This window comes from Zalophus californianus, chromosome 8 (assembly GCF_009762305.2).
Source record: "Zalophus californianus isolate mZalCal1 chromosome 8, mZalCal1.pri.v2, whole genome shotgun sequence".
Taxonomy (NCBI): Eukaryota; Metazoa; Chordata; class Mammalia; order Carnivora; family Otariidae; genus Zalophus; species Zalophus californianus.
This window is the reverse complement of record NC_045602.1, coordinates 22,509,126-22,535,215: the sequence shown is the minus strand read 5'-3', so window position 1 is coordinate 22,535,215 and position 26,090 is coordinate 22,509,126. Positions and strand designations below refer to the sequence as shown.

Here is a 26,090-nt window from a genome sequence, read left to right as displayed (position 1 = left end):
TTTTAAACTGCTATTGTATTGTCCCCATTCTGGTGTTTTGTTTTTTTCCAAAACAGTGGAAGGTGTGAGACACCATAGCCCTCTTTTCTTCTCTGTTGTAGACTAACAGTCTCCCTGGCTCTCCTCCATCCCGGCTGAGGTTTGCTCTTCCCCTTGCAGGCCGCTTTAACTCTCTTGCTCTTGGCCTTCTGTATCCACCTCTCTCAACCACAGATTGCTGAGGAGCTCTACATTAAGGGAGACCGGACAAAAGATGCAATAGACATGTACACTCAGGCTGGCCGCTGGGAGCAAGCCCACAAGGTAGAGAGCGGGGTGGAATTCCTCAGAAAATTCCACCTCTCTGGGGGTGTTGCCACTTTCCCTGGGCTCTTATCTCCCCCCTTCACCGGTTCCGTGAAAGCCGAGGAGGACCAAGATAAAAAAGTCTGGAGAACTTTGATCCCTAGCCACAGGGAGAGGCAAGGATGAAGAGGCCCTTGTTCCCAAACCTGTAATCCTGAAGCAAGCAGAAGGGTTTGGGAGCTGGGGAGTCCCAAATACCCCTCCCCAAGCTCTAGTCACAGTGGCAACTTTGTTCCACGCCTGCACCCAGAACCCGGTGGGTACCGTGGGAACAGGAACGGGTGCCCCAGCACAGGGCACCTCTGGCCTTTCTGCCTGAGCAGAATATAGTCCTGACTTTGCTCCTTATGGACTTGGAATTCCCTGGACTGACCAGGAAAGCAGCAGTATGCAAACTCCTATGGTTGTTGAGAGAGTTCAGAGTTGCTGAGAAAACAGACGGCCCCCCAAGCCCCGCTTCCCTGGCTGCTCCACATATCCCTCTGCTTCCCTTGGAAACCGGTGCCAGAGGCACTCTGGCTCTGTGTGTCTGCACAGCTGGCAATGAAGTGCATGAGACCGGAAGATGTGTCGGTGCTGTACATCACCCAGGCTCAGGAGATGGAGAAGCAGGGCAAGTACCGTGAGGCGGAAAGGTGAGCTGCGGCTCCAGAGGAGGTGTGGAGGGGGATGGGGCGTCAGGGCTGCAGGCAGGGATGGGGCTGAGAGATCTCTTAGGAATGATTCTAGTGGCAGGAATCTGGGCCTAGGAGGCCCCGGGTGTATCTCCCCTCCCCAGGCTCTATGTGACAGTGGAAGAGCCTGATCTTGCCATCACCATGTTCAAAAAGCACAAGTTGTATGATGATATGATCCGCCTGGTAGGGAAGCACCACCCAGATCTCCTCGGTGACACACACCTACACCTGGGCAAGGTGAGCCCTTCTGTCCTCGCCGTCTCTTCTGCAAACAGGCTCTGTGTCCCCCGTGCTCCATCCTGACCCTCCCTTCCCCAGGAGCTGGAGGCTGAAGGCCGACTGCAGGAGGCTGAGTATCACTACCTCGAGGCTCAGGAGTGGAAGGCAACAGTGAACATGTACCGGTCCAATGGGCTTTGGGAGGAGGCCTACCGGGTAAGGAGCCCAGGTCACGCTGGGGATACGGCCGTCCCTCTTTCCCACTCCCAAGTGACTCATTCTGAACTGGTTGCGGCTATCTTTGAAAAATGTCCACACCGATAGGCAAAATTTCATGGGTCTGTGGACTACCTGAAGTCCATCCTTGGACCCTCAGCTGGTTAGCAGACCCCGAAACTTAGCCCTCTCCCTGTTCTAGTAGAAGGACCTGACCCTTGTCAAAGCTGAAGTCAGATCAGAGGGGAGAAGGGAGCAGCCATATGGCCCTGCATGGAAGGATTGCCAAATGGCTTTGCTTCACAGGTGGCCAAGGCTCACGGAGGAGCTAATGCCCACAAACACGTGGCCTATCTGTGGGCAAAGAGTCTGGGAGGAGAGTCTGCAGTTAGACTGCTTAATAAGCTGGGACTCCTGGAAGCTGCCATTGACCACGCCGCTGACAACTGGTGAGGCCCTGAGGCTTCTCTCCACTGGCCCCATTCCAGACAGAGCCTCTGTATAGACAAGGAAAATTGCTGTAGCTAAGAAGCGTTTCTAAAAACTGAGGCAAGAGTGAAGAAATCCTTGGAAGAACTTGATGGAGAAGCAAGAATGAATCAGTAGCTCTGCTCCCGGGGGCTCTGAACGTGTTTAACGTTTAGCTGTTCTAAGGAGATGATGGAAAGAGAGCAGCTTTTTTTTTCTTCTTCTTCTTTTTTAAAGAGACCTTCTTTTTAAGTAATCACTACACCCACTGTGGGGCTTGAACTCACAACCCCAAGATCAAGAGTCACTCATTGTCCCGAGTGAGCCGGCCAGGTGCCCCAGAGAGAACAGCTTTTAAAGCTAAAGTACACTAAGCCAGTAGCTTACTTCTGAGTAATGGAAGTGTGATTCCGTTAAATGCAAAAAGAGCTTTTCTTAAGCGAATGTTACAAAGACCAGGAATAATCCTGCATCAAGTCAGATTGCTGAGCGTAATCTTACTGTTTTTGAGAGACCCTTTTTTCTGCTAGTGTAGATGTGGCTCAGGAGGTGGTGGAGAACCAGGCACCCTTGCTCCCCAGGCAGAGTAGTGCTGTGAGGCTCACCATGGTCCCCTGCCTCGTGCCCATCCCCTTCCTTCATGTCCACTGGTCACAGGAAGCACAGGCTTTTCCAAGTGTCCCCTGATCCACGTCTTCCTTTATGTGTCTGTGTGCTTGTGTCACTTCATATGGATTGTCTTTTTTTTTTTTAGATTTTATTTATTTATTTGACAGAGAGAGACACAGCGAGAGAGGGAACACAAGCAGGGGGAGTGGGAGAGGGAGAAGCAGGCTTCCCACTGAGCAGGGAGCCCAATGCGGGGCTCGATCCCAGGACCCTGGGACCATGACCTGAGCTGAAGGCAGACGCTTAACGACTGAGCCACCCAGGCGCCCCATGGATTGTTTTCTTAATCTGTCCTTTTTCCTACCCCAGTCATTGCCCTTTCTGTTTTCTCTTGCCCTGTTTCTTCTCTTGTCTTATAAAATGAAAGTGTTGAGTAGGCAAACCTTACCCACGCTTTCCATTTCAGCTCATTTGAATTTGCTTTTGAACTCTCTCGGCTGGCCCTCAAGCACAAAACCCCTGAGATACATCTCCGATACGCTATGTACCTGGAGGATGAGGTATGGATGTGATCCTTCTCCATTGCTTTTGACCTTGACCTCCTCCTGTCTCATGGCTGCCAGATGGCAATCTGCTTCTTACTGCGTGCGGCTGCCCTTCTGTCCCTATAGGGTAAATTTGAAGAGGCTGAAGCTGAATTCATCAGGGCTGGTAAACCCAAGGAAGCAGTCCTCATGTGAGTTACCCATAAATTCCTTACTCCTGTCCTCCCAAGTGCAGCCCCAGGACCTGGCATTGTCACCTTCACCTTTACCTGAACCTAGTCCCAATAAATTTCCTACCCCCTCAGTGACGGCTGTTTGCCTCCCACTGTTGAGGCCTCAGTCCTGTACTTAGCCTCTCCTGTGTCCTCATCTGGGAGCAGGTTTGTCCATAACCAGGATTGGGAGGCAGCTCAGCGTGTGGCCGAGGCCCACGATCCTGACAGTGTCGCCGAGGTGCTTGTGGGGCAGGCCCGGGGGGCCTTGGAGGAGAAGGACTTTCAGAAAGCAGAAGGACTGCTGCTTCGGGCCCAGAGACCGGGCCTAGCCCTCAATTATTATAAGGTAGGGCACCGGATTCAGGGCCATGAGGGGAGGGTGAAGAGGGTATGAGAACCCACAGAGCACTACACTAACCCCCCAGCTACTGGGAAAGATCCAGAGAGTGGGCATTGTGTTGGGGGCGGGGAGGAGACAAGAAGGAGAAGAGAGGTCCAAGGACCTAGGGATCAGTGGCCCATAGTACGTAGCACCCGTGTAGCAGTGGGAAGCTGTCATGCCTGCCTCTGCCTTCCTGATCCCTGGAAATCTGAGCAGGAGGCTGGACTATGGAGTGATGCCCTGCGGATCTGCAAGGACTACGTGCCGGGCCAGCTGGAGGCTCTGCAGGAAGAGTATGAGCGGGAAGCCACCAAGAAGGGGGCCAGGTATGAAGCCAGGAGGCAGCAAGTGTCGGCAGGGCTGGAGGGTGGCTCACAAGGTATACACAGGGTAGGCCACGCTGCCCATCCTGTTCCCGGTCACGTGTACTCTCATCTCCTCAGGGGCGTGGAGGGCCTAGTGGACCAAGCTCGACAGTGGGAGCAGTCTGGAGAGTATAGCCGTGCAGTCGACTGCTACCTCAAGGTGCGGGACTCAGGCAGCAGCAGCCTAGTGGAAAAGTGCTGGATGAAGGTGAGGCCTGCTACACCCTTCCTGGCCCTCCGCTTCCCGGACCACACTCACACCCAGCATTCCTCTTCAGACATTCCTCTTTCCTCCTCTGCCTCTCATTTTCACTCAGGCAGCAGGTATCTGCTGAGTGCTTGCTAGATGCGAGAGCCAGAACCTCTGAAGGCTGTAAGAGGGGCTCTAAGGCAGAATCCTAACAGCCAGAAATTGGGGGAAATTAGACCAACGTGGCTCAACTAATTGTGTATCTCAGTGAAAACTAAAGGATGTGATTTGAGGTGGAGTTCAGAGAAGGTGGAGTTCAGAGAAGCCCTCTATGGGCTGGGGGGTTCAGGGAGGCTTGAGGGAGAAGGTCAGCCTAGAACCAGAGCTGGAAGGGCAAATCCAGAGCCCAGAGCTGGGGCCAGATGGAGGCCATGAGGAAAGCAGAGGCTCCTCCTCTATACAAGAGCTCCTGAAAAGAAGCATCTAGCAGATTAAGCTAAGTCAGTATGTTTCATCAATTCCTAAGCAAATATATAATCACATTTTACTATCTTAGAAATTGGGTTGCATGTGAAGTTTTAAATGATGTATCTGCAGCACCTGGGTGGCTCAGTCGGTTAAGCGGCTGACTCTTGATTTCGGCTCAGGTCATGATCTCAGGGTTGTGAGATCTAGTTCTGCACTGGACTCTGCGCTGGGCGTGGAATCCACTTGAGATTCTCTCTCCTTCTCCCTCTGCCCCTCCCCACTCGTGCTCTCTCTAAAACAAAAAATAAATGAGTCATCTTTGATTCAGAGAAATATGGTATTAGGATTTGTCAAGGGGGTGAGATTGATCAGCTACCTAAATAAAATGTTGGTGCAGTGATGCCCCTGCAGAATTCCCCTTGGGTTTCAGAGGCCTTGTAATTGAATAGCCCCTAATAGTTGGGGTGGCAGGGGTGGGGGAGGAAGTAGATAGAAGGACTGATGGTTATGCAAATTTAGCAAATTTAATCAGCAAGTGTTTATGAAGCATCTGCTATGTTTTACTCTGGAGCATTGTCTATTGGCATCTGTACATGACTATACTTTCTTGAGATGAGTCAACTTCCCGGATGGGAGACTTAAAGCTTTGAAGGGTTTGGCAGGTAAAGAAAGTGAGGCAAGAATAGGTGGGGAAGAAACCAGGAGGATTTAGCACATAGACTGTAGCTAAAACAGACCATGTATGTGGAAATTAAAATTTGATGAGAATGTCAACATCACAGTGGAAAGAGTAAACTTACAGAATGCTCAGGTTTGTAGAATTACTGAGTTTTAGGGTTGGAAGGTATCTATCTCCAAGGTCATCTAGACCAGCACTGTCCTATAGAAATACAGTGCAAGTCACAAAGGTAAGTCATACGTGAAAGTTTAAAATTTCCTAGTAGCTGCATTCAAATAAGTAAAAAGAGATACAAGAAAATAATTATATTTTACCTAATCAAATATATCTAAACTCATTTCAACATATAATCAATATTTTATTGGTTGATTTTTTTTTTTTTTTTTTGACAGAGACATAGCAAGAGAGGGAACACAAGCAGGGGGAGTGGGAGAGGGAGAAGCAGGCCTCCCGTGGAGCAAGGAGCCCGATGTGGGGCTCGATCCCAGGACCCCGGGATCATGACCTGAGCTGAAGGCAGACGCCCAACGACTGAGCCACCCAGGCGGCCCTGGTTGATTTTTTTTTTTAAGATTTTATTTATTTGAGTGAGAGTAAGAGAGCGTGTGCGCATGCACTCACAAGCAGAGGGGAGGGGAAGCACGGAGGGAGTGGGAGAAGTAGATTCCCCTCTGAGCACTGACTCCAGGCTAGATCCCAGGCCCCTGGGATCATGACCTGAGCAGAAGGCAGACGCTTAACTGACTGAGCCACCCAGGCGCCCCTTATTGATTGATGAGATTATTGATACTACTTATTTTTCAATTTATTGAGATATTTTACATTCCTTCTTTCGTACTAAATCTGTAAAACCCAGTGTGTATTTAAACTGATAGCACATTGGGGTGCCTAAGTAGCTCAGTCATTGGGTATCTGCTCGGGTCATGATCCCAGGGTCCTAGGATTCAGCCCTGCATCGGGCTCCCTGCTCGGCGGGAAGCCTGCTTCTCCCTCTCCCAATCCCCCTGTTTGCGTTCCCTCTCTCGCTCTCTCTCTCTCTAATAAATAAAATCTTTAAAAATAAATAAACTGATAGCACATCTCAGTTGGGACGAGCCGCATGTGACTAGTGGCTTCTATTCTGATGGTACAAATCTAGACCGTCACTCTTACAGGTGAGGAAACTGAGGCACAGAAAAGCCCAGCACAAATAGCTGCAGAATGCCTTCTTTCTCTTATACCACATTACCAAGATTCTGTTTGTGACAAAGAACTTGAGAAACCAGTTTGTCCGAGGGCAGGCAGGACCAAACGCAGTGACCTCAGACAGCATAGAGAGTGTCTGACAGAGGAGCTGAGAGGAACAAATGGGTCTACCGATGGTCATTTCAAGGCTCTGAGGGACCGTGAGGCAGGCCTTGCCCAGGAGGGTAGAAGGTGAAGGAGAGTGCAAGAGAGAAAGTTGGCAACTGAAGGGAAAAAAACAGACCAGGCTGAGGACACACAGTGGTATTTGTCTCTCCTACCCATTGTCATGTCTTGTTCCACCCCTCAGGCAGCTGAACTCGCCATCAAATTTCTGCCTCCCCAACGCAGTCTGGAAGTAGTTCGGGCTGTGGGACCCCAGCTGATTGGAATTGGAAAGCACAGTGCAGTAAGTAGGGTGCTGGGACAGAAAAGAAATAGATTCACGGAGAGGGTGGAATGGTGCCATCTATACCCAGGAGGGCATGTGGGGTGGGCCTCTTGGCAGGCGTGACCTGCAGTTCGTTCTGTGGAAATGGAGGAGAGATCGTCTCCACGCTCTGATTCCCCCACTGTGCAGGCTGCAGAGCTCTACCTGAACCTGGACCTAGTCAAGGAAGCGATCGATGCTTTCATCGAGGGTGAGGAGTGGAACAAGGCTAAGCGCGTGGCCAAGGAGTTAGATCCCCGGTAAGCTCCTGACCCCTTCTCTCCGGGAAGTTCTCTCACTTGCTTTTGTAAAGAGGAGGAAGTTCTCATGGGAAGGGTGTGCATCCCGGGACTGTGTAGTGTTAGATCTCTGCACATCTTCACAGGTATGAAGACTACGTGGACCAGCATTATAAAGAGTTCCTCAAGAACCAGGGCAAAGTGGACTCGGTGAGACTCGCAGAGTGTTAGCAAGAGGCCAGACGCCTGGAGGCTCAAGGGATTTTCTCCCTCCTCTCCCTGCTCATGTCATCTCTGTCCTCTTAACTCTGTCTTTTCCACTGATCCATAGCTGGTGGGTGTGGATGTGGTGGCTGCTTTGGACCTGTACGTGGAGCAGGGCCAGTGGGATAAGTGCATTGAAACGGCTACCAAGCAGGTACTGCTCTCTTCCTCCCATCCGCAGCTCTCCTGGACATTTTCCCTTGGCTCCCCTTGCCCCAGAGCTGTCTCTCTCTTACTTCCTCCAAAGCCCAACCCCAAAGATCCCTAACCAGCATCAGAGAGTCAGTCTTCCACCCTTTTGAAACTGGAGTCAGAGGCCTAGCTGGGCTTGACTTACATAGGCCTTTGCCTCCTAAATAAATCCATGGCCTCAAGTTACCACCCCACCCTCTCTGCCTGGCCTTACTGATCCCAACCTCCTCATGCTTTTCCTCCATCTCTGGGACAGAACTACAAGATTCTGCACAAGTACGTGGCTTTGTATGCGACTCACCTGATCCGAGAGGGCGGCTACAGGCAGGCACTAGCCCTGTATGTGCAGCATGGAGCTCCTGCTAACCCACAGGTACCAGCCTGCTCCTCGGGGTGAATGTTCCCCAGGGAAATCCTTACCTTCTCCTCAAGAACCACCCATGCCCTTGGCAACTGTCTTCTCAAAGGATTCTTTTAGACAGCGTCATGCCCAGAGACCCCCACCAGCGTCTTCTGGAATGTACAGCCACTCAAGATTTATCATTTGAGGATACATTCAGCAACCTCCCCGTGCTCTTAGCTAACACAGGGAAGTCTTTCAGAGATGAATTCTGCACACACCTCTAGGGCCTTACTAACTTCCTTCAGAGACTAAACACTGCTCTCCTACCTGAGCACCACAGCTCAATGGGATATCAGCCCATTCGCGTGCACACATCTGTCTACACACAGACTACCAGTTGTAAGAAAGTTATTTTCTTACTCTTCTTTCTCTTCCTGAAAATGATCAACACTTTCTCCATCATTGTTCCCTAGCTCTTCCACACACACACTTACAGCCTGTATCCTCTTCGGCCCCACATGCACTTTCTCTTCTAGTTACCCCTTCTCACTCAGCTCTCCTTTCCCCACTACCCCTAGAACTTCAACATCTACAAAAGGATCTTCACGGACATGGTGAGCTCACCTGAGACCAACAGTGCTGAGGCCTATCACAACTGGGCTGATCTTCGTGATGTGCTCTTTAACTTGGTGAGGAAGTCAGGTCCATGACAGAGTGACAAGGCTACCCCACCTGTCCCTGTCCCCCTCTCTTCCTTCAGGCACATAAACATCTACTTTCAAATGGGCTGCACCTTTGTCCAGGTGGCCATGAGCTCTCCGGCACTCCTCCGACCCCTGACCCAGGTTGTGCTCTCTTCCTGCTCTAGTGTGAAAACCTGGTGAAGTCTAGTGAGGCAAACTCTCCAGCCCATGAGGAGTTTGAGACGATGCTGCTGATTGCTCATTACTATGCCACTCGCTCAGCTGCCCAGAGTGTCAAACAGCTGGTGAGATTGGGGGCTGGGTGGGGGGGGAGCACTCAGTCTTACAGACACATCTTCCAATGTATGAAGATGAATGAATACAAGTTCTGGATTCTCAAACTTGGTCCACTTCTTTCCTAGCTTCTCTTCTATTTAGACAAATCTTCAACCCTCGCTGAGGTGTTTTCCTTCCCGGACCCCTCCACTGACCTTCTTAGGACTCTGCCCACATAGCTCCAGCCTCATTATACTTAAACATTCAAATCCCACAAGTTCTGTACTGATCTCTTACAACATACCCACTTCTTTGGCCGATTCGGGAGAGCATAATGTAAATTTATTGTGTGTACTTAAATGATAAAAATAATCTAGGCCTAGTTCTCTCGTGCAGATGAAAAAAAAACAGAACCGCTTGAGATCCAGAGCAATTTCATATGTATTACTGGTTTTTTGGTTCTCTGGCTGCTTTAGTTATAAGATCACTCGTCTGGTAGCTTAGTCGCTACAGTGCCAGGATCATAATGCTTTGACTTTAATCTGTAGGAAACTGTGGCTGCCAGGCTTTCTGTTTCGCTCTTACGCCATACCCAGCTCCTACCTGCAGACAAGGCCTTCTATGAAGCAGGCATTGCTGCCAAGGTGAGCTGGGACAAGGAAGAGTGTGGCCGAGGACATAGGGAAATCAAAAGTTGGGAGGTAGACTATTCTGTCTACTCAGAGCAAAGCAGAATGTGGGGCTGATGATACGGAGGACATCGCTTTCTTGTGTCTTCCTGGATTCTTTCCCCTGCATCCTGTAGAAGCAGCATCCAAACCCAGCTGCTCACTCCCACCTGCAATTTTTCTCTGTTGAAGGCAGTTGGCTGGGAGAACATGGCATTCATCTTCCTCAACCGCTTTTTGGATCTGACTGATGTGAGTAGAGAAGTTGTGCCCTGAGGGTGGGAGGTTTTGCCTATCACAAGCTGTGTCTATCTCATGGCTGCCCACTCTGCCGCAGGCAATCGAAGAAGGGACTCTGGATGCCCTTGACCACTCTGACTTTCAGGATACAGACATTCCCTTTGAGGTGCCACTCCCAGCCAAGCAGCACATACCGGTAAGAGTAGGAGATTGGAGAACAGGGAAGGCCTCACCGGTGTGAAGGCATTGTGAAGGGAGGACACTCTATCACTTTACGTTGGTCCTCCTAACCTTTGTAACGGGCATCAGCTGGCAACATCTTTGGAAGGGCCTCAGCCCTCACTATTCCTTCAGTGAAAGTAGAAGCAGAGAAAAAAGAAAACTAAGGTGGTGACCATGAACCCCATCCAAGGAGGATCATGTATGGGTAAAAGATGATGCACAGGACAACAGTTAAGTAAGACTTCAAACTCCCCACCTTCCACTTGCCCTGCCCTGCGTGAAGCTGCTGCTCCTTCTGTCCTTCCCAGGAGGCTCAGAGGGAAGAGGTTCGAGACTGGGTACTCACAGTCTCAATGGACCAGCGGCTGGAGCAGGTTTTGCCTCGGGATGAGCGCGGTGCCTACGAAGCTTCCCTGGTGGCAGCGAGCACTGGAGTTCGGGCACTACCCTGCCTCATTACAGGTACAGAACTCTACAGCAACCCACGTTCTGTGGTGGGTGGAAAGGAAGGGAAAACCGCAGGATGAAGAGAGTATTTTACTCCGAAATTGCTCTTGGTTTTCCCCCTAAAATGCCCGTTCATCTTTTTTTCTTCCCCCACAGGATACCCCATTCTGAGGAACAAAATTGAATTTAAGCGGCCAGGGAAGGCAGCTAACAAGGACAACTGGAATAAGTTCCTTATGGCTATCAAGGTTAGAGAGGGAGAGTTGGAGGGTGGGGGCAGGGAGAGCAGCACTGAAGGAAAATAAGAAACTACTAGAAGGGTGGGTGGAAATGTCAAGAAGGCAGGTGCCGGCCCTGAACTCTGCTCTCCCTACCAAGATGGGGTTGATTTTAAGAAGGAATGCTTTTCCTTAGCACTAATGCGTTCCTTTCTTGTTCTTCTGTTTGTCCATAGACTTCCCACAGTCCAGTGTGCCAGGATGTGCTGAAATTCATTAGTCAGTGGTGTGGAGGGCTACCCAGCACCAGCTTTTCCTTTCAATAACTGGCAGGGCTCAGGGAAGAACTCTTGGATTCTCTCCCTCATTAAAGTCTTGTAGGTAGTGGAGACCGCTGTGTTCTTTGAATAAAGTCATCCCCAACATCAGCCTAGTGCCCTTTTCCCCGGAAAAGGAATCATCAAGTAGAAGAAAACAGTTCTTTTATTACAACTGTTTACATCATCTTGGGGTTTATGTCACCGTTGTGAACTGAGCCTCTGGATCAGCACCTGCTCCACAGAACGGACTGGGTCAGAGGGCAAGCAGCACAGCAAAGGACTTGACCCAGTTCTAAGAGTGGTTCCCTGCCTCCACCCTTTCCCTGGCCCCAATTCTCACGGATTACCTGTTCTAAGCCCAGCTTTTCTGGGATGCCTGCACTTCTTGATTTTGATCCAGTAGCTGCTCATTTTCCTGTCTTTTACACTTAGGAAGTTCAAGCTCTGTCAGTTCCTCTAGCTGTAGGGGAGGATGGAGTTAGTACTCCTGCCCCGAATTATAGTTCAGCACTTTTTCAACACAGCCAGTCCGTGTTGAATGAGCCCTTCCTGTTCCTCTTGCTTACCTGCTCCTGAAGCCCTTCCTTCCTGCAGGGCCCAGCCCCACGCAGGGTGAGTGCGGCCACACAGCAGTAACCAGACAGGGCAGCCTCCGCTGCAGACATGAGCAAAGAAGGGATCCAGAGAGCCAAGGCTGTATCCTACAAGGCGAAGAGGAAAGGGGGGCCACTGAGAGGGAGCAGGACAGGAAGTAGGCAAGTAGGGGTGGTTGAAAGGGCCAGGGCCAAGGCCCTGGAGACTGCAAAAAGGCTGAGAAGAGCATGCACTCACATAGATTCTTGTGGGGTCAAATGGGCAGTCAGCCCGTCCAGGCCCCTGGTCCAGCGGTAGCAAAGGATTCAGCAGTCCTGGATGGCAGTCAGCAATCAGACGGCGGCCACCGTTGGCCACAGTGAGTGACACAGCAAGGAGGAGGCCCAGGGAGCAGGCGGCGGACAAGAGCAGGTTCACCAGAGCTACCACCAGCAGGGCCCAGTGCTGGCAGGGGCAGAAGATCAGGGTGAGCAGCTGGGCGCGCCGGCTGCCTCTCTCACTATAAGGCACCTTGGTTTCTGTTTGAGGCTCCTCCCACTTAAAGATGAAACTGAGTCGGGTCTCCATTTCCCTGACCCCAAGCCTCATTAAAGCTCCAGAAATCCCCTCTCACCAGTCGTGGGCGCAGAAGGTTCCTGGATGCCAAGAGGGCCACAAGTCCCACGGAAACACTCTGGAAGACACAAAGCCTGAAGCCCGCGCCGCTCTACGCCCCGCCTCCCCTCCCCCACGCCCGCGGCCCCGCCCCCCGCCGCCCTCACCAGCAGCCCCGAGCCCACGGAGATGACATTGGCCGTGGTGTACTCCGGGGTGACGGCGCCGCGGGGATTGGCCACGTGTCGCAGGACTGTGCCGTGCAGCACGGCCCCCAGAAGCAGGTTCATGTGGCCCACCAGGATCAGCGCGAGGCCCACGCGCATAAGCCGCCGGGGGCCGCGGGCCGCGTCTGCAAAGCACGGGGGGAGGGGCAGGCCTGAGCCGGGAAAGGAACCGGACGGCCCCTCGTGGCCGCCGCCCCCGCCGGTGAACCAGGGGCTGTGGGGCGGGTGGCCGGCGGACGCAGGGGACCGAGCCCGGGGCCGGAAATTACCGAATCTGTAGAGGTGGCAGCACCTCATCGCGGCCCTCCGCGCCCCGCCGCCGGGCAGCTCTCTCTACCTGGCCCCGGCCCCGCCCTCGCTCTCCCCGCCAGTCCCGCCCGCTCGCCACCTGAAGGCCCAGCCCCGCGCGCGCCCCAGGCGGGGCTCCGAGCCCGCGCCCCCTAGCGGCGAAGGCGCGCGCACACGCACGCGCACGCACACACACGCGCGCGCGCGCGCACACACGCACACACACACGCGCGCACACACACACACACACACACACACGACGCTTTTAGCAAAAAGTAGACTTTTATTACAGCAGCAACTGAGGCGAATCGAATGGCCCCCCAGGGCCACCACTGCAGCACCACCCTTCTCTCCCGCCCCGTCGGCCCCAGCGGGATTGTAGACTTCAGCTCCCCCAGTGCCCGTGGGCCTCCTTTCCACACAGGCTGGGCGGGAGCCGGCAGATCAGCTACTAGCCCCCAACTAGAAGGCGGCTGCTGAGAAGGCCCAGGCCCACGTCTGTGCAAAACAAGTAAACAAAGTGCAGAGGGGAGGAAGAGAAGGGAAAGGGGGAGGGTGATGCTCAGAACCAGGGAGCCCCAAAGCCCTCCTGAATAAGAAAGGAGAGAAGGGGCTTCACAGGGTAATACTGACTGGGGGGGAGGGGGCAGGAAGGCTGTCGCGCATCTAATGACGGCCACAGCTCTGATTAGGGGCCTGGCCCGAGTGAGCTCTAAGAGGAGACGGTGACAGCGGCTGAGTTGAGGGTGCTGTTCCTGGCAAAATTGAACTTGTTCAGGGTCTCCTCTAGCAGAGAAGTCAGTCGGCTCTGGTCAGCCTGGGGGAGAAGAGCTGGGTGAGACGGGACCAGAGGAGAATGGAGCGGCCAGGGCAGCTGCAGGCAGAAAGCTCACCTCGCTAATGAAGCCCAGCTGCACCAGCTCAGCTGCCAACTCCGGGATGTTCTCATCTGACAGAGAGAAGGGAGACGGTGAGCACGGTGTGCGAGTAAGGGGCCCACAGCCCGTCGGGGCAGCCCAGCTGGGAAGGAACGATAACAAGCGGAAACTACCACGTCTACCCTCCAGTCTTAGGAGCTAAGATATTCGTTCTATGTGCATCAACGTGTTGCTGCCCTGTAACCTTCTTCCCCACCCCTAAGAATGTCCCTCACAGATAAGACGCAGAGACTCTCATCCTCGGAGGGAAAGGAGAGACTCACTTGGCATCAGGTCACAGCTCAGGTGCCGGTTGAGTTTGTCCTCCAGCTTCAGAAGAAGCGTCAGCTGGAGAAGAGGACAGCCAGAAAATGAGGCTCCCCTTCTCCACCCACGGCCACCCAGCCCTTTACAGCCCTGGCCCTGAGCCTTACGTGGTGTTTGACTCCCTCCTCCACTGACTCGATGTTGCACTGCATCAGCACCACCTAGGGAGAGGGGACACAGAGGGTCACCACGGTAGTATTACCAAGAAATAAAAAGCCCCCAACAGCTAGAAGACTTTGCAGCCTACAGGACAAGCTTGCTAGAAAGCAGAAACACCTTCTTTTCTCTAAAGGACAAAGCCTTATTTGATGTGTGCTCTTCTCCCTTCCACCATGACCACAGAGACCTCCACACCCACTTAGCCCCACCTTGCGGGTCTCCACCTCAGCGGGTTCAGGTGTTGGAGTCTTGACAGAGGGGGGCACAACAGGTGACGTCACCTCCTCCTGCTGTGGCTGCTGGGGCCGAGGTAGCCCAAAGGCTGTCAAGGGGTAGATCCCATTCCTAGAGCAAGATCAAACAGGCCACAAAGGCTCTGTGAATGCCTCAGGACACCCACCCTGCTTCTTCAAGCAAGCCTTTCCTCTCACCCTTCTCTCACCTGACATCTTCAAGGAATTTATCCAATTCCAGAGCCGGTGACTGAGAGTACCTGCAGGAGAAGAGAAAGCACGTGAAAGGAAGGAAATAAGCGAAACAGCAGATTCACCAACTCCCAAAGAATGGACAGCTGACAGAACCCTCAGTGGCAGTGACAAATCTGTCCCTTTCAGACCCTCTCAGTTCATTACTCACAAAGTCTGTACTGGTTCTCTTCCTGGTCCTGCAGGAATTTCAGCCAGTACAGCACTGGTATCCATGTTTTTGGTGATCTCCTCCAGAGCATTCTCTGGGATCATGTCTGGAGGGCATGATGAAATGGAAAGTTATTAGTCAGATTAATGTCCTGGAAGGCCCAGGGGTCCTGGGCTGTAAAGAATTCCTTTGGAAGTGGAAAAGGAAAGAGAGCATTGCTAGTGATAGTTATTAACGCTCCGGATGGGTAGAAAATTCTTGGCAGGGCCAAGGGGACTCACGTTGGTGTCCCACAATGCAGTGGGCAGCAAGGAGTTTGAGCGAGGGCACTTCAAACAGTGCTGGGTGGAACAGAAGTTCTCTGGCTGTTGGTCTGCGAGCAGGCTCAGAATGCAGGCACTTTTGAATGAACTCCTAGAAAAGGGAATGAGGAAATAGAGTGGGAATCTGGCAACCAGACCACTGCGTTCATCATGACACTTCATCACTCATACTTAGCACAGGCTTTGTACATACTAGGTGGTCAGCACTGGTTGAGGGAGTAAACTGTTACATGTATCTGAAAGGGCTTTAAGGTATTAACATGAAAGGTACCGTTCATGGTTTTTCTGGTTTTAATTGTTTTTCTACTCTCCAACCACAAGCTTTCTCTTTTTCTTTACTATTCAAACTTCCCAATTCTTTTTCCTGATTTTCTACTTCCACGTTTTAACGGCCCACTCACTGCCTGCCTTCCTCTCCGACTCTCACCGAAGTTACCTCTCTGTTCCCAAACCTATCTGCTGTGGTCAACAGTATTCACCACCTTTTTATTTCCCAAGCCAACTACCACAATTTCCTTTGTCTCCTACAATCATTGAGTTCACTGGCTTTCCCCAAGCTTCCTCTGCACGCACACACACCCCTTTCCCACCTCCCGTAGGTCCCATGACGATTAACCTGCTTTTCTTTTCCTCCTTACAAACTTGAAGGCCAAGAAGGTCATATACCTAATCTGTCACTTTTTTTTTTAAGATTTTATTTATTTATTTGAGAGAGAGAGAATGAGAGATAGAGAGCACGAGAGGGAAGAGGGTCAGAGGGAGAAGCAGACTCCCTGCTGAGCAGGGAGCCCGATGTGGGACTCGATCCCGTGACTCCAGGATCATGACCTGAGCCGAAGGCAGCCGCCCAACCAACTGAGCCACCCAGGCGCCCCCTAATCTGTCACTTGAATGCCCCAACCTAATGCTGAACTAGAGACGTAGCCCACACTAGCCTTGGGACCTCCCACTGGCCCCCCTGCCACACTATCTAACGTTACCAACGATCCTTGTTTGGACCTTCCCATCTAGCCTCTACTTACTGTCGTCTACTGATTCAGAACCTTACACCCTTTAAATCTCAGCTTGTTATTTCAGGGCACTTTCCCTACATAAAACTCTAGAAATATAAAACCCCAAATGACAGATTTAATTCGAACTGGTCAATTTGTTTAAAAATATCAAGATGGTTGTCTGAGAGCATATACCAATTACCTGAGGTAATCATTACATTAGTTTACCTCCAGGTAGACACACCTAAATTAACACACTACCTTTACACCCAGTACTACCCATCTTAAACCCTTAACCTGTGTGTGTGTATATACAAAGAACAACATAGGTACCGCCTAGGGAAATATTCAAATATTCACTGCTTCTGCCTGTCCTTTCTGCTTTCTGTTTTCTTGCTCTTAGAAGACAGCATATTCCAAGTAAGTAAAAAGGAAGAAAAACCTAAAGAACATTTCAAAGTCTGTTCAGGGAGTGATCCAGAAGATTCTTACCCTCTGTAATGGGTCTTCTAGAAGCTGGATGGCACTGCTGATAGCTTCCTGTGGCACATATGAGGACTCTCCATTGCCCTGAATCTCCAGCACTGCCATCTGCAGTGAGAGGGAACAGAAAAGACCAGCAGAAACTTCAGAACTTCAGTGCTCCAAAATCACCCCCTCAAGACCTTACTTGTCCTCCCTCCATTTCCCCCTTCCATCTTCTAACTTGACCCCTTTCCAACACCACTGTTTGTGGTTTCCTCACCTCCAGTGCACACATGCCAAAGGAGTAGATGTCCACTGCTGTTGTCACATTAGTGACTTCTAGGGAAAAGAGAGAAGCCTTTGGTGAATCAGAGGATGGGGGCAAGGGGTTGCAGAAATGCCTTTTAAAAACTTTTTGTAAGCCAGCAGAGAACTAGAAGTTTCAGTTCTATTACCTCTGGGCCTCAGGTTATAAGGTGGAAACCTGGAGAACAGGGAGAGGGCAGAGAAACTGGTGCCTCACCTCCATACTCTGGTGCAAAGAAGTGTAGATTCTTCTGCTCTTCCCGACAAGTCTTCACATGATTGTTGATAGTGTCAGGAGCCACTGGGAGTAGGGGAGATACCCACAATCTGACCACCATCAACAAAGCATAGTCTCACTCCAGAGAGAGGTCCCCAAAAGCCAAATTCTCTCCTGATGACTCTAACCCTCAAGGCGCAAACCTGTCCTTTTCCCATCTTGAACCACAGACTAAACATGAACACCACCTACCTCCCCTTTCTTGGGTCAACTGCTTCTCATTTAAGGTCCCTAATTCAGCAGCAACAAACACTCCACACTAAACTAATAGGTATACAGGGGCCTTGAGCTGGCCAAGAAGCAATGGAGGCTAAGGAAAAACTTTTGCTTGTGATCTGCTCACCTTCCCCAAAGCTCAGGAATATCTAATCCCTGTCACATGAAAACGTGTGGTCTAGTTCTTTCAGCTACCCTGCAAATAGCATTAAAAACATAGGCAGCCCTTTCTAATCTGGGACAATTAAAGATCTCAGAAACCCGGAGAAAAAAAGGTAAGAAGGATTAACAGTACAACCAACTAGATAGCCTCCTTCTCACCCACCTTTGCTGCCTAAAACTCAAAAACAGCTCAAAGTTGAACCAATACCTTTGAATCAGTCTCATTTAATCCACCAAAATTTCAGTCTCCTGCTCTACTCCCTTATTCCTCAACACTGCTGCCACAGGCCTTAACGAGGAACCAGGGCCGGGCCCAATTTGGACTCACTCAGATCGTCAACAATGACAACAGATCACAGAGAGTCTGGGAGCACAGTATGATTTAGGGAACCAGCCTGATGATGAAGGGAAATAAGAATCCAGGACAAAAATGGCCAGCCAGGCAGAATCCACAGGAAACAAGCAAGTTATGGAAGGGCAAGCACGTGGAGGGCCGGTAGGGAGAAGCCAAGCAGGCATAACTAGGCAGGGGAAGTAGGGGAACAGGGCTTGCTCCCACGACTGCATGCACTGGGCAGCCGCAAAGGGGAGCAGACGGAGCACAAACAGAGCCCCACATGGGGCAACAGGGAGCTCTCACCATTAGCAAAAATCCTATGAAAGACTGTTGGGAACAGAGCAGCCCGTAAGCGGGAGGGAGGAAAACAGAGAAAAGTTGTGAGCAATGGAGCAGCCAAGCCCCAGACAAATGGACACACAAACCACACAAAGACACAGCACACAGAAATGTTATACACAGCACACAGATACACGGCAAATGAAAGCACTCACAGCAGGCACAGCCTGGAACCTCCTTTGGTAGGGTCTGGCCCCAGGGGCTCAAGTCAGACCTTAGACCCAACTCTTGCCCTTTTCCAACCTCCTATCAAGATCTCTGGATTAATCCACTTCCCTCCAAAAAAGGTGTAAGATTGACCCTACCCCCTAATTACCCCTAGCAAAGTCCTATCTCTTACCACCAGCCCACACCTCAGAATTTGGCTCTACTCTCCCCACTCCTTTCACCTTACCCCCATGGTTCCCAAATTCCCGAGGCTCCCCTGCCCAGAACCTCTCCCTCCCCTCACCAGAGCCAATCTTGATGAGTCCGTTGTGCTGGATGAAGATGGTGTCACAGGTCAGGTTCCCATGGATGATGGGGGGGTCACAGGAGTGCAGGTAGCTGTGGGGGCACTGGGCTGTTAGAGGGGCCACTGGGAAATTAAGGGCAGGGGGAACCCAAGGGTTAAGAGGAGCAAGGGCCTGGTCTCCTGCTGGTCACCACAGAGATAATCCCCACACTCTGAATCTCCGTTACGCCTGATGAGTTAAAATAGCTGGATAAGCACTAGGAGAAAGAGGTGGGAGATAGCATCGTGGTCAGGGCATTAGGATGGACCCTTTAAAAGACAATAGGGGCCTAATCTTGACAGTATGGGACAGTATGGAGTAGTGCCCTAAAATCTGTTTGGAGAAACTAAACCAGGAAATAGGGGAAAAACACTAACCAGATCCTACTTACCTAAGGGCAGAGAGGATTTGCGTGCACCAGCGCTTCCAAGCCTGGAACGGTTTGACCAAAGGGTCAGCAGTAATCCCCTCTCTTAACCCTCCAACTAGTTCTCCTCCATCCCTTCCCGATTAGAGCTTCATGATTAATATAATCTTTTTAAAACCCCTAAACCAGCCTAAAGCTTTGTCTGCTCTGCCTCCATACCTTTTCATTCATAGTCTTGTGGTTCTTTTTGGTCTTCTTCAGAAACTGCTTAAGACTCCCAGATGACATGTATTCTGTGATAAAAATGACCTGGAGAGGCAAAGCACTCAAATAAGGCCTTAGAGTAGAAATGATCCCCTACCTGATGACATGTATACCAGATATGTATTAGATTTGGAAGTCTGGTGGTGGCGGTTGTTTTAAGTTTCCCTTTTGTTGTTAGCACCACTTCCTTAGATTTAACAGGACGAAAAAAAACTACTGAACAAGAGCTATGGGAAGTAGGGATGCCTGGGTGATTCAGTCTGTTAAGCGTCTGCCTTTGGCTCAGGTCATGATCCCAGGGTCCTGTGATCGAGTCCTGCATCGGGCTCCTTGCTCAGTGGGGAGCCTGCTTTTCCTTCTGCCTGCTGCTCCCCCTGCTTGTGTGCTGACAAATAAATAAAATCTTTAAAAAAAAGAAAAAGAAAGGGGCGCCTGGGTGGCTCAGATGGTTGGGCGTCTGCCTTTGGCTCGGGTCATGATCCCAGGGTCATGGGATCAAGCCCCACATTGGGCTCCTGGCTCAGTGAGGAGCCTGCTTCTCCCCCTGCCTCTCTCCCTCCTCATGCTTTCTCTCTCTGTATCTCTCTGTCCCAAATGAATAAATAAAATCTTTAAAAAAGAAAAAATTTAAAAAAAAACAAAGAAAAAGAAAGAAAAAAGAAAAGAGCTATGGGAAAGAAACAAAAGTTTGCTCATTTCTGCCCCATCACCAGACAAAAGGCATAGGACATAGACAAAGCCCTACTTTCATCTCCACAACAGCCGATTCCAGTTTTGTTTCAAAACTACCTTATTTTTATCTCTGAATGTAAAAAGAACAATAAATGTAGCTAGTCTCTTTGCGGTAAACTCAAGAAAAAGTTCTTACCCTGGCCTTGTTCTCTTTAATGTCAGCCCAATACTTGTGAAACTTAACAATGTTGAGATGTTCCAACTGAATCAGATTATCAAACACAGCACGGACCTTTTCCTGAAAGCAGGGGAGAGTGTGGGATAACAGGGTTCAGAAATCACTATAATCCTGAAAAGCCATTCCTTATCCCTCCCCAGAAATGATCTAATCCCGACATACTCTCCTCCTACTCAGCTTCTCAACACCAATTCCTCTTTAACACCTGCATTCTTTATTTTTTACTTAAATTCAATTAATTAACATAAAATGTATTATTTAAGGGGTACAGTTCTGTGATTCATCAGTCTTATATAACAATCAGTCTTATCTAGCACTCACCACAACACATACCCTCCCCAATGTCCATCATCTAGCCACCTCATCCTTTCACCCCTCCCCTCCAGCAACCCTGTTTGTTTCAAGAGTCTCTTATGGTTTGTCTCCCCTCTGGTTTTGTCTTGTTTCATAACACCTGCATTCTAACACCCCACAGGCTACATCCTTTCACCATTACCTACCTCCTGCAGCTTGTAGTTCTTGCGTTCAGAGAACTGGACCTCATTCCACACAACTTCTACACCCTCCTCTGTATCCATGGCCAGGTATGCACTGTCAATACCTGGTACATTCCGTTGATTCACCTGAGAAGAAATTCAAATGGAAAGGAATTATCAAAGTTGCCTTATAAACCCTCCATTTTAATACTCTACATGATCATCCTCTCCTAGGCTCTGATCTGTTAAAGTTTGGTCTGCCCCTTTGAGATTTTCCCCTTCCACTTTGCACTTAGAATTCACTCCCGCAAGAATGACACTACAACCACCTTACCTCTTCTCGCCTCTTCTGCCACCGCCCACATGGTGACTCTTCCAAGATCTCAGACTCATCTTCACTTTCTTCTTCTTCCTCTGGGGAAGCAGCTGAGGTCGTGGAGGTCACAGGAGGTGACACTGACGTCAGGCCAGGAGCTGAGGATGAGGATTCTACCTTTGGGTCTGAGCCACTGCTGACTACTGTCTGGGACTCCCCCTCCGACATGCTGGAACAAACACTCAGGCCTGCATTGGTTGGGGCAAGGATGGAGGGAGAAGGCAGAAAGGGTCAGGATAGATCCATAAAGATTTAATTCTGGGGCACCTGGGTGAGTTCAAGCCCCACGTTGGGCTTCATGCTTAATCCTAATAACCTCATCTGGGGTTAAAAAGGAAACAAACCATATACCTCCCTTATTTCCTCTAAATCCAAAATCAAATTAATCCTGTCTGAACACTGAAACATTAACTACTCTCTTATCTAGAGAAGGGAACTTATGTTGGTTGAAGATGACCCACCAGGAGTGGCAAACCTGATTTATGACAATACAACCCCCATTAGTAAGGTCCAAATGAACGGCCAAATCAGGGACAGACACCACTCCTTCTCAGCAATACTCACCCAAAACCTTCCCTTTGAATCCTCGCCTGCCTCTATTTGCACTGTGCTCAAGAACTAAGCTACATGGGCCCTGTTCAGAACAGATATGACTCCAGACCCCAAAATGTTCCACTGATTCAGCCCTAAAGCTGGACTTGTAGCACTCTGAGAATTTATCCAGCTGAAACCCTCAGCTAATTTATTCCATTAGAATTCTGGTATTTGCTATCTGTCCCTCCTATACACAGATCAAGTCTGCCAGTCCATGCTGAGGCTACCTTGGCCCAGGTGACTGGCAGTGGTTAGTGACTTCATCCCTGATGATCTCACCTTCCCTGTGATGTGAGTGTGCAAATGGGTATTGGTTAGCAACATTTTTTTTCATTCACTCATTCAACAAATGTTTATTAAGCACTTACTGTAGGCCAAGCACTGGGCTAGGTACTTGAGATACACTAGTGAATAAAATAAATGAGATGCCCACATTCATGGAGCCACAAATTTAAACTGATCTAGAACTTGCAGATTCCAGCTTTCATTTCATTCACATGGCTCAAAGCTCCACCCTCTGGGATACTAGACCTGACAGAGATATTCCCTCAAGAACAAATAACTCAAGGGGCACCAGGGTAGATCAGTCTGTTAAGCATCTGTCTTGGCTCAGGTCCTGGGTCCTGGGATCAAACCCAGAATCTGGCTCCCGGCTCAGCCGGGGAGTCTGCTTCCCCCTCTGCCACCCCCCATGCGCATGGGCTCTCCTGCTCTCAAATGAATAAAATCTTAAAAAGAAAATATTTTTTTAAAAAAAGAACAAATAACTCAAGATATGGCAGTTACAGGAAAAAGTACTATATAGTATAATATTTTTTTCAAGATACATGGCTACTTGGAAGAAAAAGAATTCTCAAAAGCTAAATGTCATTAACTTGTCCAATCACAGGACAACCGCTGAATGTTATTCCAAATCTCTAAGAACAATGGCTGTGAAGGAGTTGAAACCTGCGTGTGCTGGGCTCAAAGGAGGGCTCCAGTATGAAAGTGACATTCTGGAAAGCAGATTTCCTCCTCTAAGTCAGTTCAGAATATAGAAGCCTCTGACTAACACCAATCTTTTGAAAAGCCCTCATTTTAGAACTCTTGGATACCCGCTTCTGCCAATCTCCACCCCCAGCCTACACTATGTTCAACCCAAATCAGGAGATTCTTATTTGATGACGTTCTAGTAAATACCAGAGAACCACAACACACTACAGAGAAAATCTGGCAAGATATTCTTTCCCTGTTATTTTCTAGGTCCTGACTATCATAGAGTTTATTCAACCAGCCAAGAAAGCTACTATCTGTATATCTAAGTAATCTACCAGAAAATGAGTTAGAGATCATTTTCCTTTTTCTTCCCCTGAAAAGTAAGAAAGTAATAAGAAAGTTCTTATGGATTACTTCCTAGAGCACCTATATTTATAGAATGCATCTTGAATCTGAACAGCTAAGTAAAATTTCCAGCTAGATTATAATAGGAAATACCAGGGAAGTTCTAATACAGGAAGCCTGTAACCAATGGGCTCTAAGGAAACCTCTGGACTCGGCACAGACAATCCACAGAACACCACAAAAGAAGCCAATCCTTTACCGGTCACAGACATGTCCTTGGAATGTGCTTGTCTTCTCCCTCCCCAAGCTTTCCCCAGCAGGCAAAAGGAAGGCACTGCCCAAGATCCCCCAGCACTTCCCCTCCTGATGAAGAAACCATTGTAACGCTGGGATTTTCATCTCAGGGTCATTCAGAGATGTAAGAGATCACATACGGAAAAGGTCATTTACGCCCCTACAAGGGAATCTCCTCGCCGCCTCCAGCAACCCCGAGAATAGTGTGTTCACTTCTGAGCAGTGTAGGTAGATCGTCGCGCAAAGTTTTTCTCGGAGACTTTTATTTATTGGACTGCAGCCCCTCTGCATTTCAACTCCTCGGCGACAGCTCACAGGCCACAGGCCTCTGAGCTACCCTCACCCCGAGCAGACCAAAGGGCCTCCGGGACCCACAGGACTGTCCGGTCAGACGTCAAGCAAGAGCAGGGGACGGCTTCACGCTCCAACAGGTCGCCCTGCCCACGGTCTGCAAGGGAGCGCCTGCAGTCCCGCAGGCCCGGGAGCCAGCGGCTGCCACCTCATCAAAGGCCGGCCCCGCGGCGCCGTCAGGGCGCAGGCCACGCCCCCGCGCAGTCGGCGCGCCGGCCTCCGCCAGCAGGCGCGGCCCCGACGCTGCGCTTCCGCAGGCCGCGGGGCCCGCCACCACCGCCCCCGCCGCCGGCCCCGCCTCTCGTCAGCCCCAGTTCGACGCGAACGCCCCGGCCTCGCGCCCCGCGCCGGCAGAATTCTGGGTCGCCGCAACTCTGGGCAGGCCCGGCAGAGACTGTGGGGCCCGGGCGGCCCCTCGGTTCCGGCGGGCCGGGCCTGGGCCGCCGAGCGAGCAGAGCCGCCACCAGACACCCGCCTGCCGGGGTCCCAGCACCCCGGGCCGCGGAGGCCGACCTTCCATCTTCTCGCCGAACCCCTTCCTCCCGCTCATTCCCCTCGGCGCTTACCTCCTGACTCCGCTCCCCGCAGCCTGCGCTTCAGCTCGGGTTCGGGGTCGTGGACCAGAGAGACTCCCTCACAGCTGCGCTCCGCAGCGCAACCGAACTGCGGGCCCCGCCCTCGCGGCGTCCCGACCAACAGATGGGCGGTGCCGCACTGCCGTTGGGTTTCCATTGGATAAGGCGGTCAAGGTGGGCGGTGCCCCGGGAAGACGGTCGCTCGCTGGCCTAGTCTTCAATCCCGTCTCCTCCCCTTGAGCCTGTCCGGCGGAGACATCTCGGAGGCTTCGGTGTGTTCGGTCTCAACTGGGGCTAGTCTCTCTGTCCATTCCTCCGTCCAGTCCAGGTGCCCCCGATGATTCTGCTGGGCGAAAGGCCTTCCCTCTCTTCTTGAAGGCGCCATGACAGTTCTGGTCCGACTGAAAGACAAAAGGAGCGAAAGACGTAGCCTCAATCCGGGAGGAGCGCCCATCCACTTTATTTGGGGGGGCGAGACTGCGCAGGACACCCATTCTTCAGAAAACTTAAAAATTTTCCTGAATTTATATTCTGAAAATTGCAGAGCACTGATATTTGCCAAAACTTTGCAAGAGGTTTTCACAGATAACTCGTTTGATCCTCACAAAAAATTGAAATTATCATTCAATGCTAATTGACAAATGCAAGAAAACTGAATCAGAGGCATTAAACTCCAAAAGTTGATAGAAGCCAGATCTAGCATCCAAACAGATTTATCAAAGGCTTCCTTGAAAAGATGTTTGGGAAAATTTTGGATTGACTTCGAGGAAGTGGAAAGAAAAGATTCTGGGTGAGCCCATTGATCTGCGAAAACTAAACGCTGAGTCTGAGCTGTATAAATTCGCTCTGCCATTAGACGTCTATTACGGAGGGAGGAAGATGAATCAACTATCACAACTTGGGAATGTCATAATCACTAAATTTCACTGTCCTTAAAGGGAATCTCTAATCCTTCTTAACTAATATAAAGAAGGATCCTGTATCTGGCAAAAGCCCTCTCATTTTCTCAAAATAGTCCTTTTTTTAATAAAGCTTTTTTTTAAAGATTTTTATTTATTTTAAAGATTTTTATTTATTTGAGAGAAAGCACATGAGATGGGGGGAGGGTCAGAGGGAGAAGCAGACTCCCTGCCAAGCAGGGAGCCCGATGAGGGACTCGATCCAAGGACTCGATCCAGGGACTCGATCCAGGGACTCGATCCAGGGACTCGATCCAGGGACTCCAGGATCATGATCTGAGCCGAAGGCGGTCGCTTAACCAACTGAGCCACCCAGGCGCCCTCAAAATAGTTCTTTTTGCAACCAATCTTTCATCCTTTGATTCTTTGAAAGAGAGGGCTCACACACTCTTAGAAATCTGCTGGAAGTTATGGATCTTGTCTTGGATATTTAAAAAATGCATTTGTCCACCAAATTTAGCATATAATTTTAGAAAAGGTAAGGTTAAAAATCTTTGTTCCAATCTTCGAAGGAAGATTGTTCCTCCTCCTCTCCAGATTAACTTTTTTTCCTTGTGGGCTCCAAAGCAATTGGAGCTTCTGGTCCACTATAAACATTCATTAAATATGAGTTGATTTTATCATTATAGTTTCTCATTCTCTTCTGTCTGGTCCTTATCATTATCAGCCTTTCCTTTTCAACTAGCTACTTCTTTCAAATATGCATAGAGGACCCATTAGCCTCCTCCAGCTCTCATTTTTAACTTTTCATGTTTAAAAATCTCAAGGCATTTTCGCCACCTCATTTTTTTCTGCCTTAAAAAAATA

General features: G+C 50.2%; 3 protein-coding genes across 9 annotated transcripts in view; 1 reads left to right on the top strand and 2 right to left on the bottom strand.

Annotated features, from left to right (window-relative positions):
* The window catches only part of IFT172 (intraflagellar transport 172), a 32,291-nt gene extending 21,078 nt beyond the window's left edge, over positions 1–11,213 (top strand). For 3 of the 7 annotated variants that reach the window (XM_027621239.2, XM_027621238.2, XM_027621240.2), the window contains exons 26-48: positions 214–303; positions 883–980; positions 1,124–1,259; positions 1,341–1,457; positions 1,764–1,906; positions 3,001–3,094; positions 3,206–3,270; positions 3,460–3,640; positions 3,893–4,002; positions 4,120–4,249; positions 6,913–7,011; positions 7,183–7,292; positions 7,418–7,481; positions 7,603–7,689; positions 7,984–8,100; positions 8,649–8,759; positions 8,939–9,058; positions 9,578–9,673; positions 9,890–9,949; positions 10,035–10,133; positions 10,468–10,621; positions 10,763–10,854; positions 11,061–11,213. In XM_027621239.2, the coding sequence (XP_027477040.2) occupies positions 214–303; positions 883–980; positions 1,124–1,259; positions 1,341–1,457; positions 1,764–1,906; positions 3,001–3,094; positions 3,206–3,270; positions 3,460–3,640; positions 3,893–4,002; positions 4,120–4,249; positions 6,913–7,011; positions 7,183–7,292; positions 7,418–7,481; positions 7,603–7,689; positions 7,984–8,100; positions 8,649–8,759; positions 8,939–9,058; positions 9,578–9,673; positions 9,890–9,949; positions 10,035–10,133; positions 10,468–10,621; positions 10,763–10,854; positions 11,061–11,150 (2,463 nt within the window). In that variant the 3' untranslated portion in view covers positions 11,151–11,213. Of the gene's footprint in view, positions 1–213; positions 304–882; positions 981–1,123; positions 1,260–1,340; positions 1,458–1,763; positions 1,907–3,000; positions 3,095–3,205; positions 3,271–3,459; positions 3,641–3,892; positions 4,003–4,119; positions 4,250–6,912; positions 7,012–7,182; positions 7,293–7,417; positions 7,482–7,602; positions 7,690–7,983; positions 8,101–8,648; positions 8,760–8,938; positions 9,059–9,577; positions 9,674–9,889; positions 9,950–10,034; positions 10,177–10,246; positions 10,622–10,762; positions 10,855–11,060 lie in introns of those variants that run through there. The other 4 variants (XR_003524561.2, XM_027621243.2, XM_027621241.2 and 1 more) reach the window with 4 other exon arrangements.
* Positions 11,214–11,239: 26 nt separating this feature from the next.
* Positions 11,240–12,972, bottom strand: KRTCAP3 (keratinocyte associated protein 3). Its single transcript, XM_027621245.2, has 7 exons — positions 12,829–12,972; positions 12,500–12,684; positions 12,352–12,411; positions 11,976–12,182; positions 11,711–11,845; positions 11,492–11,604; positions 11,240–11,375 (listed from the first exon to the last, which is right to left on the bottom strand). Exons 1-6 carry the CDS (start codon positions 12,854–12,856, stop codon positions 11,497–11,499), a joined length of 723 nt encoding a protein of 240 aa, XP_027477046.2. The 5' UTR covers positions 12,857–12,972; the 3' UTR covers positions 11,240–11,375; positions 11,492–11,496.
* A 138-nt stretch (positions 12,973–13,110) lies between these two features.
* On the bottom strand, positions 13,111–25,349 carry NRBP1 (nuclear receptor binding protein 1). The gene is made up of 18 exons (XM_027621237.1): positions 24,316–25,349; positions 21,149–21,378; positions 20,839–20,961; positions 20,297–20,398; positions 19,384–19,473; positions 19,189–19,229; positions 18,755–18,849; positions 17,190–17,273; positions 16,947–17,005; positions 16,694–16,792; positions 15,168–15,300; positions 14,887–14,992; positions 14,693–14,743; positions 14,460–14,595; positions 14,199–14,252; positions 14,049–14,112; positions 13,741–13,796; positions 13,111–13,664 (listed from the first exon to the last, which is right to left on the bottom strand). The coding sequence occupies exons 1-18, from the start codon at positions 24,479–24,481 to the stop codon at positions 13,560–13,562; spliced, it is 1,794 nt and encodes a 597-aa protein (XP_027477038.1). The 5' UTR covers positions 24,482–25,349; the 3' UTR covers positions 13,111–13,559.
* Between the last annotated feature and the right edge of the window lie 741 nt (positions 25,350–26,090).